The sequence below is a fragment of the Zosterops lateralis genome, assembly GCF_965231275.1.
Source record: "Zosterops lateralis genome assembly, chromosome: 1".
In the NCBI taxonomy this organism is placed as follows: Eukaryota; Metazoa; Chordata; class Aves; order Passeriformes; family Zosteropidae; genus Zosterops; species Zosterops lateralis.
Window position 1 is genome coordinate 31,244,797 of NC_139762.1, and position 15,195 is coordinate 31,259,991.

The 15,195-nt window shown below is 35.5% G+C and overlaps 1 protein-coding gene across 3 annotated transcripts in view; it reads right to left on the reverse strand.

Moving 5' to 3' along the window:
- SNX13 (sorting nexin 13) overlaps nt 1–15,195 on the reverse strand; it is a 64,157-nt gene that overhangs the window by 25,468 nt on the left and 23,494 nt on the right. For 2 of the 3 annotated variants that reach the window (XM_083871682.1, XM_083871681.1), the window contains exons 3-12: nt 12,535–12,637; nt 9,466–9,555; nt 8,925–9,046; nt 6,426–6,547; nt 6,179–6,280; nt 5,417–5,505; nt 4,864–4,947; nt 2,354–2,492; nt 1,824–1,912; nt 1,064–1,163 (exon numbers count right to left, since the gene is read on the reverse strand). In XM_083871682.1, coding sequence (XP_083727808.1) covers nt 1,064–1,163; nt 1,824–1,912; nt 2,354–2,492; nt 4,864–4,947; nt 5,417–5,505; nt 6,179–6,280; nt 6,426–6,547; nt 8,925–9,046; nt 9,466–9,555; nt 12,535–12,637 — 1,040 coding nt within the window. The remainder of the gene's footprint in view (nt 1–1,063; nt 1,164–1,823; nt 1,913–2,353; nt 2,493–4,863; nt 4,948–5,416; nt 5,506–6,178; nt 6,281–6,425; nt 6,548–8,924; nt 9,047–9,465; nt 9,556–12,534; nt 12,638–15,195) is intronic. The other variant, XM_083871683.1, reaches the window with a different exon arrangement.

Consider the following 15,195-nt stretch of genomic DNA (forward strand, 5'->3'; position numbering starts at 1 on the left):
TAAATACCTCCAGGGATGGTGACTCAACCACTTCCCTGGGCAGCCTGTCAAGCCAATGGTTCACCCTTCTGATGAAGAAATATTTCCTAATACCCAATCTAAACCTCATCAGGCACATCTTGAGGCAATTTCCTCTCACCCTGTTGCTAGCTGTCTAGGAGAAGAGAGCAGTTGTCACCTCACTACAGCCTCCTTCCAGGCAGTCGTCAAAAGTGGTAAGGTTCCCTCTTAGCATCCTTTTCTCCAGCCTAAGCAACCCCAGTTCCCTGGGCCACTCCACATAAGACTTGTGCTCCAGACTCTTCTCCAGCTTTGTTGCTCTTCTCTAGACATGCTCCAGAACCTCAATGTCTTTCTTGTAGTGAAGGTCCCAAAAATTCAACACAGGATTTGAGGTCTGGCCTCATCAGTGCTGAGAACAGGGGAAAAATCACTGCCCTAATCCTGCTGGCAACACTACTGCTGATCCAGGATGTCACTGGCCTTCTTGGCCACCTGGACTCACTCCTTGTTCATGTTCAGCTGTTGTCAATCAGCACCCCCCAGGTGCTTTTCTGCCAGGCAGTTTTCCAGCCACTCTGCCCCCAGCCTGCAGCATTGCCTGGGATTGACACAAGTGCAGGACCTGGCACTTGGCTTTATTGAATCTCTTACAAATGATCTCGGACCACAAATCCAGCCTTCTTCCCTCTAGAGAGCCTCCCTGCCCTCTAGCAGATGAACACTCCTACCCAACTTAAATGTCATCTGCAAACCAACTGAGGGTGTTCACTTTAAGCCCAAGACAGGCTCCAACTATCCCATCATCCTGTTTGCAAACAACAGGTTCAGACAGGTAGGTGTCTTTCTAGGTTGGCTGCCTCACCAACTGTGTCAGAAAGTATCTCCCATGCACTCCAGGAACTTCCTGGACTGTTTCCATCTACTGTATTAAAAGGACTATAACCACCAACAAAACTGATGGATATTTTCTTCGTACTGATATTTAGCAACTCCAAGTATACACTCCTGTGAATTAATATATTCTTTATAAATAAAACAGATCAGATAAATTGACACTTACCCATAAAAAACTGTAGTGCAACATTGTCTACCAGAATATGGTCCAGAGGGACTGTGCAAAGTTTTCCAAAGTTTGCTGCCAGTTTCACAGTATCTATTTCCTGTAAGACACAGTTCAGTGTGCTCATAGGCTTGTTTTAAACTAACTTTTAAAACTTCTACTTACCACAAAGCATATAGGTTAAAAAAAAGTTACACTACATACAATACTGTAGCATCTCAGTGACTAGCTATTTTTATGATCACTAGTAAATGAAAGTCTAGATTAGAAAGAAGGTCATGTTTTCTTAATTATTTGCCTTCAAAATGGGCTGCAGCTATTCTGCTACATAAGCTGGATTTTAATACTGCTGTTCATGTAATACTCTACAGGCCAAATTAATCCCAAATACCTCATCAGCAGTGACAGTAGCAGAAAATTAATTAACAAGAATAAATTTCAGCATTTAATGGGCCGCAGGTCACCACAACTTAAATTCATCTCTGTTACATTTTCTTCTGCCTATATGGCATTTCTTGCTATTACAGCAATACCTTCAAGTCCAGCTATAGAATACTTAATCATTTTAATAGTCAATACATGCAGAATATTCCATTATCTTGGAACCACATCTAGGCTAAATAAGGAGAGCCAAGAAACTAAGTAAAGCCAAACATACCAATTCCATCAACCCTTGATTACAAAACAAGTGAAATGAACTGCTACTCAGTCATTTGCAACCTCACCCCTTTGAAACTAAAAATAATTATAAAACACTTACTTTTCCTGACTGCAACCTTTGAATTCTTGAATCACATACTTTAATAACATATAATAAACTGTTTATTTGATTTTTTATAGTGTTGATATCTGAAAGCAAAAACAAAGACAATTAAGCAATGCAGATGACTAAATAAAGTCTTGGGTTTGGTTTTTTTTTTTCAGTTTAAATACCTTGCTAATGAAAGTGAATGAGAAGAAATATTTTTCAAATTAATGGTTAAGTGACTACTTTTAATACCTTAAAAATTACTGAAATTCAGAACCACCAGTCAGGCAGTTTTGATTTAACAGAAACACACTTAGCTAACCAAGTTCTCTACGCTTACAAAAAGGAATCAAACACACACCAACCAACAAAACACTTATAAAAATGAAAACTCGAGTTTTATCACTTCCTATGCAATTTTTTAAAATAAAATACTTTATATTATGCTGCATCAGAGCTTTTATTTTTAAATTGTTGCAATATTCTACAGAGATCATGCTGGTAAATGCATTTCATATTTTGCAAAACAATGCAGCACTAACCATCTCCTGCTGTATCTAGAGATCGAAGATATTGCAGTTCTTCACTTGCTTTATCTTTCACTGCTTCCAACTCTCCTATATTATCACTTAATTTAATAATATTCATAAAGGCCTCATAGTTACAGTTGGAATCACGAATCTGAAACACAAAGTTTTACAGTGTAAGTAATGCAAAACAGCTAAAAGTACAAGATGTGATTTTACTTCAAGTGAATTAGTTTGATACAGCACTGAAAAGTGGCATTTTGAAAATTCTTTGACATTTCTAAATCTTCTTTTTGGTACTGAAATTTTCCACGGACTAAGACAGAAAAAGCATGCATAGTCAAAACCTATTTCACACCATCACTTTCTGTTTTCAAGAAGGAGAACACAGACACATGTAAAGTCCATCAACCTCCTTAATGAAGATCTCCAAAATCCAATCCACCTTCTGCTATTATCTCCTTACCTAAGTAGGCAGAAAATGTGGAGACCCCTGAAAAGGTTCAGCTTTACCAAGATCCCCTGCATGTATACATGCTCCCAGAGTAATGGCTTCTTAAGACACAGAATTACAAAAAGAATTAAAACATTCTACAATGTAATCATAACCTACTGAGGAGAGAAAAAAAGTAAATTACTCCTCTCTGGAACCCTAATTCAGATACCCTGGCAAATACTATTAAGCTATTTAAATATATACAATTTTACCAGTATTGGCATAGAGCAAACCTGCTCTGGGGACTCAAAGGAATTTTGTGCAAGTGAAGGAAGCCTGCTGCGCTGCCAAGATCATTGGAAACTGTGCTGTAAATGCAGCATGGAGATCAGGGAAAGGTTGGCAGCTTTACAATACATGCACACAGGTGCTGAGGGTTGAATTCTAATGCTGTCTTTACCATCTGAAGCTACACCCACATCTCTTATAAATGCTTACTTTGATATGAAAATGTAACACTTGGTCTGTACTGAAGAAGTGCATTGACATGAGCTGCACTAAGCAGAAAGAATGAAGACTGGGTACCATTGACCAAAATTAATGGAAAAATCTCCCTAGAAATCTGCCTTTAAAAGGAATAATACAGGCAATACTCGAACTTAAAACATTTATTAAATTTGTGAATTTCACAGTGAAGAGTGAAATTTCAATTAACTTCTAATTTTATATTGAAGCTTTGTATTTTATTGCAACTGAATTAGTACTGGACTGCAGTATGCCTAGAAATCTGGAATTAAACTTCTCTTTTCCAGAAACTGATCTTTTCATTCAAGTCTGACTTTATGTTAAAGGTTCCAAAAGGAGCCAGGATTTATTTCAGTCATCTCTACTTCTGACCTTAATTTCTTCAACAATCTCCATTTCATAAGACTTGTATTAATTCTTTTTCCTTATCTTTTGCCCAGCACATTTGCTTCTTCATCTCAGAAAGCAATTTTGGAAATTAGTTATTTGGGACTTCACTATCTTAACAGAACGCTTTATAAAAAATTAAGAATCGTATCTCTGGATGCAGCCAGGGGCAGTGCTCAGTAAATAAAGAACAAGGCCAAGTCACAAATAAAGAACACATACAGGAGGAAAGAGGAATTGAAAATTGAAAATTCTGGTCCAAATTAGCAATACTTTTTCTTATTAAAGCTAGGTTCCTGTAGAATGCCTGCAAACTTTTACATGAATTGGAGGAGGCTGGAGTGAAGGAAACATCGTAAACATACACTTGAAGTCATTCTATTATTCCATACATAACAAGAACTTTGAAATGCAAAGGTGTTTTCAGCATAGAATTTGAGAATACACCATAAAACTAAAATATATGAATAAAAAGAGGGAAGTTGGGGGAAAAAATTCATGATTCATGAACTATAAATGATAATAACATATAAGAGTAAGTTTTAACTTGCTTTGCAAAGAATCAGTAATGTTAATTAAAGAACAAATATTCTATTTATGTTAGCTTTACTATATAATACTATTTTTAAAAGTTTGGGGACTTTTCTTGCATAGAAAGGTCTCTTTGCATTAGAAACCTATCTAAGTAAAAAAAAAAAAAGTTTCTGCCCATTCAGTTGAATTATTTAGAGTTAACATGAACAGTCCTAAAACAACTTCCCTGAAATTCCTTAGCAGAAAATAAATGTTTCTTAGTTTTTATTCTTGAGGCCTCTTAAGCTTGAAAGGCCAAACTGTAAACAAAGGCAGGGGAACACACCTCCATGGTTACTGCCATACTTCCCAAACAGCCAAGCAGAGCAGTCAGAGGAGTGAATTTTACATTTTGTGATACATTTGCCCTCAGTCAGGCAACTTCTGCTGAACAATCAAAATTAAGAGTGCAGATACATAGACTCTGTGTATATGTGTGTATAAAATTTAATACAGCAGCCCTAAGTTCACTATCTCTACCAAGATATCCATTGGTAACATTTATACCAGACACCTATCCATCGTGATTATAGGGAACATGAGTAAAAGCCTTATATGAAAATGTTCTGAGAAAACAAATAATTTTAAAGATTTTAAATCTTACCATCCATATGACATACTGATTAATATAATCAGGATCACTGAGCTGGTTTATTAATGGAAGAAGAATTCCTCGGGAGAGGATTTCCTAAAAAACAAAGAACCATAGACCATTTTATAAATTTCATAAAGCTACTGTAACTGCCACAATTTAAACATCACTGTGTAGAGCTTAAAACACAAAAGTGTTTTTACAAAAGTGTAATTACAGAAAACATTTGATAGGCACTACCACATTCTCTCCCAATTAAAACCACAAATGTAATTTGTAATTGCAAGAAATTATAAGAAAAACCTCCTCTAGAAAAAACAACCTTGAGAAAAACAACATCCACTTTCTCATGCTTTTGTCATGATAGAGCTAAAAAAACCTTCAAAAACATTTCAGACAAACTGTTCACTGCTGTTAAATACTTACCAAGATTCTACTGCTTTTAAAATACCCTAATATTAAATTAGATCAATTTTAGAAAATAAGACCAGCAGATTAGATCTAACATTTCTTTTATAAATAAATACACCAATGAATTGGGATGGCTTTTAGAGTCTGTACTTACCCTGACAAAGTATCGCATGATCTTGTTCTGGAAGTCTCCAGGAGGTAGCAATATATACAGTAAAACCTCACACAGATCCCTTAGGAATCCTAGAGAAGGAGAACAAAAACCTCTCAGTACAATTTCCTATTATCTTACTTCACTTCTTACCTGCTATCACCAAATCCCATAGACAAATCCTTAATTCTGAGTTCAAACATACAATATAAGTAAAGAGTATATCTCTTACATTCCAAGCATTACAGTAACACCTTTCAGATGGAATACAAGCAGCACTGACAAAAAAGATCTACCTCAAACCCAAGACAACAAAAGCCAAATTGCAAGATTAAAAAAAACCCCAACAACCTAACTCTAATTAATTTTCCTTACTTAACATATACAGGTTTTTTTCCCTTCCTTCAACATTTTGCCTTAAAATATAGTGGTTTTCGAAGGAAGACTACAGAATAGTGATAAGGAAGGCACATCTAACAAAAAGCAGTAAGAATCTGCAAAACCATCCCCTCTCCCAGGAAAAAATATTTTCATCTTAAAATCCTTCCAATGAAAGGAGGAAGACTTATATATGCACATGCTTCATTTTAGTCATAGCATGAATATGTACAAACCAGAGGAAATATACACATATGGTATATAGCCACACTTTTAAAGTCATATACTAAGATTTTAATGCATTTCGTATGGTGAACACAATTGTTAGCATTTTAATTCAGTCTCCCATACTAAAATATTTACTCAGAAGATAATGAAGAGAGAGACCTTCTTCATCTTTGGGAGAAGTGCAGACTAGATCACGACAGACTTCTTTTTCCATTTCAACTTCAACCTCAAAGAATGTATCTACAAGTTCCTCAGCTTGATCTATGCAAAAGAAAATTTAAAAAAGCATGTTTTTGTCAAGACTAGAAATTTGAGAGTGAAGGTGAATTATAAAATAAAGCAACTATATTTCATACACCTAAGATACCAGCCTACTCAGACTCAAATAAAAAATACTTCACATTACCTTTCATATGATCACCTTTCTCTGCTATCCTTTGCTGAGCTTTTCTGAAAACTCGAAGATGAGTGCCAAAGTCATCAACAAGTCTTGTAGTGAAATAAGGCTGCCAGTCTGTTTCCTTTGACCTATTAATAAAGGAGATCCATGGAAATTAATTATTTTATTGTGAACATGAAGAACAATAATAAATTCCTACTTCTCCTTTCTTCCTGACAAGAATCACACTGATAGTAAACATGGAAAAGCAAAGAAATCAGTCTCCTAATTGCCAATTCACTGAAAAACCAAATACTGTAAAATACCACTCTTGCATCACATTAATATATATGTTTGATTTATTTGAAAGTCAGCATTTGCATGTAGAATAGTGTTCTGATTCGTGACATTGTCAAGTATCTATGAGAAGTCCTGATATAAACAGTTCACAAAGTAAAACTAAATTACTCTCCGGGTCTTTTTCAGCCATACTTTCTACCATTTTGGAAGGCATCTAATAAAAATAATTTCCTTTTGAATTTGCAGAATATGCACCAGTGAGAAAACACACAGTTCACTTGAAACTAAATGCAATCTAACGTTACCAACAATTGATTCCACTGCTTATATGAGACACTTAGCATACGCTTCCAATAGCACACATAGGTTTAGATCAGAAAATAGTCACTGTTAGATTTACATAAAACTACTTCCTTAGTGGTGTGAAAAGGATAAAGGTATTCTTATGATATCTGTGCCTTACTAGGCAACCCAAAAATGGGATTGTGCATAATGGGTTTAATGGACCTTGATGCTAGTAATATGTCTTACCCTGCACTAAGCATTTTATTGCCTGAACTCTCTCAAGATGCCCACTTTATTATAGCAGGAATCCTTCTACAACACTTCCTTTTGTTGTGTTTGTTCCCCTACCCGCTCTTTCTTTTCTCAACAGGAGAGAAATAGATAAGAGACTCTGGAAGAAAGGGAAGGCTACTGAAAAATGTAGACATGTAAATAAGAATAGAGCTGTCCCAAAGGGCCATCGATCCGCCATCCGCACAAGACAGAACCGCACAAAACCTCTGGGTGGCAGCCTTACATCAGGCTCCCAAAGCTGCAGCTCTCAGGGAATAAACAATTCCCACTGTATTCATTCTCCCTGGCAGGCTGTATGAAAGTTTAGGTGATGGTACTAAACTAAACTGCTTCAGCTATATCCAGCTACAGGCATTATAAATACACTACATCATTTTTTCTGCAGAAGAAGAACTGCTGCAGGCCTGTGAAATTGATTTGCTTTCTACAGCAGAACACAACCGCTGTACAGGAGCAGGGCCTATTTTTGAAGAGCTATAGTACTGTAGGAAAGAAAAATAAACTTGCAAGAATTTGACCTACTTTGACACAAACTCAGTGCTCGACCCTGTCCAATGAAGTAAGTCTGCCAAACAGACAAAAACATTGAAGCTGGGTAGCCAGGTCCATTTCATGCAATCTTAAGTTTGCTTGCTGTAACAGTTTATTTAGCATAGTTTTCACCATTTCAATACCGTTTCAATATTTTACTATATTATATAATATATTACTATATATTATTATATTTATAATTATTATATTGTAATTAATTTTTCCTAGTGTTAAACCGAGCTCTCTATCTTTGACCCCCACTGTCAGAAAAGCACACTAACCTCCATTTTTAAGTCAATAGAGGGAGGGGATAACACCTTAAAATTGCTAAGAAGTTACTTATATTTAAGTGACCCACAACCACTTCTGCAGAGAAAGCATGTAATAATAAGCACAGTGGGATGAATACCTGAAATAAAAATTTAATAAACAAGTATATGGATAAAAAGGCACATGGTACTTGGGCTGAGAAATCAGACACACTAAAGAAGTGAATTTCCCAGACAAGTTGCTTAATCAAGTAGCAGGAAGTCAGGGAACAGCAATAGAAACAAGTGGTAATTAACAAACTATCCATTTGTCCTCAATCAATCCTCTTTAAAAAAAAATGTTTACATATGTGACATTCTATCTCATTCCCTGGACTACTATTTTTTTTTTAAATATCCATTGTTCTTACATAAGGAAGAGCCAAACCACTTCTAAAAATCATCTGAGGTGATACATATGTTGAATTCAGACTTCTGGACTGAATTCAGACTTACCTCAGGAGCGGCCCTACTCTTTACATGAAAAAGACCTGAATACAAAGAGGTAATGGTCCACAAACTTAATGCTGAAGTTGTAAAAACGGGAAAAAAAGAAGCAGTTCAGTGATTTTTGAAATTAATCTAAATTTTGAAATGGCCATTTTGCAAAAGATCATGACTTCAAACACTATCATCTCCATTATTTCCCTAGGGGATCAGCAAAAGACTGTATTTCTTACATTATAATCTTAAATTTTTATATGTTCCTTCTGCAAAATGCACTGAACTATGCTAGTAGATTAACTTAATCACTTATCTACTACCATATAACCCACAATATACTGATGTGAATAAAACCATATCTTACCTGGCAGAAAACTGAACAAGCGCATACTGAAGAGCCTGCCTAATTTCCAGAAGAAAGGATTCATCATCACTTAGTGTGTAATACCAATACTGTACATAGTCTCTCAGGGAAAACTGGATTACCTGAAATTGGAAAGGAAAAACAAAAAAACCAAGAACTAATGAAAAAGGATAAAAAATACTCAGTTTTTTGTGCCTGATGATGCAATAGCAGTTATCCTAAAAGGTTACCAGAGTGAATGGTATTCCTTTGCCACTATGAAACTGGGAGTGAAACAATAAAATTCACACACTGAAACTGCTTTTTCAGACTGGTTTGCACACATTTTTTTTATCACCACTACACTGAGAGAACAAAATATACCAAAAACATAATCAAATATTGCCCAATATCCTGGCCCATCTCCCATGGCTTTTTCACTTATCACTCTCATATCTGGTACAATTTTGAAATTCTATTTGTCACTCAACTACTTCTGTATTACACAGTCAATACTTACAAAAAAATAAAAGTAGGTTAAATAATCATGGCTAGAACTTACCTGTTGCAAAGGCTCATCAATTATGTTTGCACCTGTCAGTCTTCTGTCAATCTTAATAGGTCTGGCTTCACGTTTCATTTCTTCTATGCACTTGGAAGAGATTGGGAAATGTAACTTTGCAGGGTTTAGCTCTAATTAAAAAACAGTTCTACTGTTTATGATATATATGTATACTTCCAGTAATGACTTTATATATTTTCTATATTATATATTATCATTCATAGAGAAGATATAATCATAGAATCAGAATTACTTGGATTGGAAGGTCTAGTTCAACTCTTCTGCAATGAGCAGGGACATCTTGAACTACATCAGGTTGCTCAGAGCCCTGTTCAACCTGACCTGGAATGTTTCCAGGAATGCAGCTTTCACCATCTCTCTGGGTAACAATATTTTCTGTATTTTTACTTATACAGTACATAATGATGAGGAACTCCTGAAAACCTACTTCTTGTTTACTACAAAGGAGCAAGTGTTTGCTACATTACTAAGTCAGAAGGAAATAAAACTCAAATAATTGGAAAAGGAGGGAAGGGGGAGACACAAGAACAGCACAAGATAGTTTTTGTGAAAGACCCCGAGACTCTTGTTTGTGAACTTGACTGTAGTATCTCAGGCAGATAATTTTCAGCTGAGTTTTTCGTTTCTTTATCCATCTCAGTTTATTCCATACGCCTGAAGAGAAATTACTTTTTTGTACCATTGCTAATGAACAGATGAGCCTTTGGAAAGTAATTGATGAGGAGGGAAAGAAATTATAGAAGGATTTGCAACTCAATGCAGTTAACTCCAAGAATGACCTCATCAGAGCTGACTTTTGGCAAGTGACATACTGAAAAAGAACTCCCTCTCTATCAGTGCTTCTCTCAAGTGGAGTAATGCAGTGCCTTTCTAAAAAATTCCGATGAAATAGGCAATAAACTCCTCCATTTTCACAGAAATAACAACCGAAGAACTTACACCATTGTTCAAATACAACAGTAATTTATTTGATCTACAGAGAAAGTTAGGACTATATTGGAAAAACATAAGACCAGCCAAAACCATAAATGAAGGAATATATCCAAGGTTTTCATTCTATGTGACCCACCCAAAGCCTCTCTCATTCAAATCAGCAGTGAAATACCTGAGGCCAGAAAAAAACCCTCATCCTCCTATTTAAGCAACTCTGTATCACAACACAGAAATATTTTGTTGCAGAATTCTGTATATTTTTTAATTTTCAAGACAAGGGAACCTTCAATGCTGTTTTAATACAAGTAACACTGGGTCACATTCAAACAATTAATATAGTCCACCTATAAACTAATGAATTTGCAAAGTATTTTTGTGGTGATTATGTCAAAAACACCAAAATGATACGGAACTGAATAATTAAATATTTTTACTAGGCACAGCATAGTACAAATTATCAGACAGACCTGTCAAAATAACTTTGAAGGACTGCATGCATAAAACCACACTGGGAAAACGGGAAAAAATACAGCGGTAAAAAAAGCAGCAGGCACAAGAAAAAGAGGGATACAGAGAATATGCAAGATTACTTGGTAAAAATTTGAATGTTCATATGCTCATGGGATGCAGGTTTTGACCTGGATTTCAGGAATTCATCTTGTCCAACCTTCTGCTCAAAGCAGAGCCAACTACAAGGCCAGACCATTTTTCATATTCTTTATCTCCAGTGAAATCTTTATGTGCCTGCAGTATAATTTAATTTGCTTTTGATATGCAAAGATACATCTGAAGACATCTAAAATTTAGAGTATGTATTTTTATTTCATTTTAGGTACAACAGCTGACTGCAGTCTCACTTGGAAAGCATCGTTGGTTTTACTTCTGTCTTCCAGACATACAAGACAGGCTTAAAGGAAGGACCCAACTCATATGACAACTGGCCCATCTGACTGTCACTTCATTCACAATTAGTCTGATGCCTTCTACCAGTATTAAATCATTGGTTAGGAAAAATGGGTATCACTTATTATTACATTTGACATCTCCTTGTTTCATTTTAAGCAAGGAAGAAGAACCTGGGAGGAATGCAAGACACAGATTCTACAAAGTGAGGTGCAGCACAAACAAATCTGGGCTCCCCAAGCATCTAACTGCACTGACTGAGTTATTTCAGACTTTTATTTCACTGCACTAATGGCTAGTTTTGAGGTCCTCTTTTGAAACTGTTAGGTAACTGTCAAATATGAAATATGCCTCATTTAGCCTGTGTTACTCTTTCCTCAGTTGCAGTCACAGGGTTGCATGAGTGGACAAGACAAAGATGTGTAAATACATCTGCCTCAAATCTGTGACATAGGATATGACACACTGACTTAAAGAGACTCAGAGACTATTCAGGGATCCAACATGCAACTACTGCTTGTAAGTTGTTATCACTGTTTTCTTACTGTACTTTGGCAATATTGTACCCAGCTCACAGAAACTCTTTTATTGAGTGAAGCTTAGAGATGTCAACTTTGGTTGGGACTCATCTCTACTTGCACTGCTACCAAAAAGCTCACCTACACTTGTTAATACTACTTTAATGTAGTGGCAGAAGAGAAAACGCTACTGTAGAAGACAAATAGATTTGTGAACAGCTTCAAATGACATTTCATAAGTCAGCTAAAAACAAATACCTTTGTATTATAAAACTTAAATCCAGAGATTAGTCAAGACAGGTCAGTTGAGAAAAGTGCTGTGTCAGTAGTCCAATAGTCAAATCAGATGTCAAACTACTGAATTTCCAAAGATTACACAAAAAACTCTGCAAGATTTTATTATTTTATAAAGCAACCAAAGCAGACATACATACTGAAGCCAAAAAAGTAACATTAACGTTTTAAAAAGTTTCAGCATGTAGAGGAAATTTAAAAACCAGAAAAACTTCTCTAAATCTGTTCTCAAAACACAGGACATTAAGTAACACTCTATAACCTGTATAACAGAAGCACTAAAGTCTGAAGCAGGCTCTTTTACCTTGAGAAATGGGCACAATTCTTACATTAAAACTGATTATTTCTAACCCAGTTATAAAATCTGATCTAGAAGTTAAGACGAGAAAACTTTCCTTACCTTAGGGATCCCAACTGACGTACAAGGGAGAAACGAATGTTCACACTGCTCAAGGTATTTTTCTGAATTGCTTTTTCCAAATAAAAGAGTAACCACAAAACCCCTAAAATGTAAAAAAAAAGAAAAAGACCAAGTACAACAACAGCCACGTTTTCTCACCTCTAGAAAATATTTAACAGCAAGTTATAAAATGACAATATGTGACAGTCCTCATTTGTCGCAATTTACAACACAAAAGAACTACACACTCACCATCAGGTTGAAGTGAGGAAAGAAGGGCAGTTTATTATGATTTGGGGTTTAAATAGGATTTGGAATTTGATCAAGGATTGAAGGACAGAAGGAACACCTCTCTGACCTCAGTGGTCAATTCAGAAGTCTATCACAGAGAGGAAAGAAAACAATCTACTTTGTTTTGAGAAATTCCACTAGAAGGTATGTAAACAAGATCATCAGAAGGCTGAAAATCAGCTGACACTCATTGTTCACTCTTGTGCTTTTTCATACTGTAACATGCTGCTCAAAATATAAGTATGAAGTTTCCCAGTCTTGCATTGTCAGCCTTGATATATTCTTTCCACACAGAAGATCTATATAGCATTGTCTATGCTACACTGTTTCTGCTGTGATGGCACAATGCCTGTGCTCACAAATATCAGCGCTTGGGGAGAGGGGTACATACAGAAGTTGCTTTGGTTACATTTCTATGAAGAGTCTCCAACACTAAGAAATAAACTCTGTAGGCCACTCCAGTGTAGTGTAAGCCACAAAATCACAGTCCAGGAATAAACTGATGCAGCAAGCACAACTAACCACTGCATATGTTTAGACATTGTGCTTACCCTTGCTAGAACAGCAAGAATTTATTTATATCTTATGACACTAGGGCACAAAAACACATGAACATCAAGCTGGTTTTACTAAGAAATAGATGAAAACCTAGTGTCTGTCCCAATTCTAGCGTAAGCAGAGCATGTAGCCTTTGAAATATCAAGCAAAGAGAAAAAGAAAATAGATTAGCCTTGGGATGACTAAACACACATAGCTTTTTACACAGATTTCAAAGCACTCAATTTAAAGGCCAGCTGACCAGCATTTGTGACCACAGGAACTCACAAAGCTATTCTGGGCTTGAAATGTGCTGAAGTAATACATTTTTAAAAATACAGATAGCTGTTGATATATGATACTCTCATTTATAAGATTAGAGAAAAATCCTATTCCAGCTAATATATGCCATTTAAAGGTTTTAATTCCCAAAATTAAAAAAATTATTTTTAAGTCCCCCAGAGGCACGGTAATTCAGAACCTGTGAAGTTAATTCCATGAAAGAGGGAAAAAAAAAAAGCTACACAAATTATTATCAGTAACTTGACAATGCATAAGAGGAGTTCACTGGATAGTCTAACTCCATTACAGCCATCTTTACCTGCCATATGAGAGCAAGAAATAAAAGTAGGTTGAAGTGCCCTCCTGCTCCCAATAATTTTAAAGTCATAACACCAATCAGAGTTCACAGAGAAGAACTTGCTTAGAAAAATCTCAGTATTAGTTTCACTAATGTTTTGGCTCATTTTTAATTATTAAAGTCTGGATTATCTTTTGATTATCTATGACTTTTCTATTAGAAACCTCAGTAGTTTTTTAAAGAAAACAGTATACTCAAGTTTGGCCTAAAATCAACTTTAACTTCAAACATCCATCAGTCAGTTGCTTCTCTTCTTTTATTCAAATGGACTGAAGCCTTGGAAATAACTACCTACAGATTATGTCTTTGTTTTCTCTCAAATATTTTGATACTTCAAAAGTTAATGACTTATTCAAAAATACTAATAGTACCAATATGGTTTTAAAAAATGCTAATCTTCTTAAATGCCTTGAAGTATTTTCAGTTTCATGCTAGAAATGCTAGGAGCTTCTTCTCTGGCAGAAACTAACACATTTTATTCTCTAATGTAAAGTCTTGTAAGCATTAGAGAATGATTAGAGTCTGACCATTCAGGGCATCTGTGAACTAACCTGAATCTTCTAGTGTAAATGCTTATTTAATACATCAAGAGGATTTTCAATACATGAATGAGAAATCATGTTAGTCTTCTCTAATGAATAGAGCAGAAAAAGGAAAAGATTGTAATTTGCTTCATTTTTTAAAAATTCTTCCAAAGATTACTGGAAGGCCAGCTTTTTCAAGGGCAGATTAACAACAGACCAAAGATAGAAAAATGAAGGCCACAGATTTATCACTTTCCCCTCAAGTCTGAAAAGTAACAGTCTCAGCTGAATGCTCTGTGAAAGTCAAAAAGCAGCTATAGAACCATTCCTGATTTGGTCAGCAGTTATAATCCTTAATAGAGTCAGATAGTCACATACATATGGATATAACTGAATATCAATAATTATGGGATTTGATGACAGAGCAATTTTTTTTTAAATGGCAAAGCAATTGATGATCCAAGAAATTTCAATTTTTGTATTTGGCAAAATCACAATTCACATAATTTTTATTTCACTTCCTTGGGGCTGAAGAGGGAAGGAAAGAGAATAAGATAAACATTCTTAGTAGGAAAGGCAGATGGTAACAGACAGGCTCAGGTAAAGGAGTCTACACTAGTCTTGAAGGAGAGGAAAAAAGAATAATACCATCCTGTAATATCCTACACA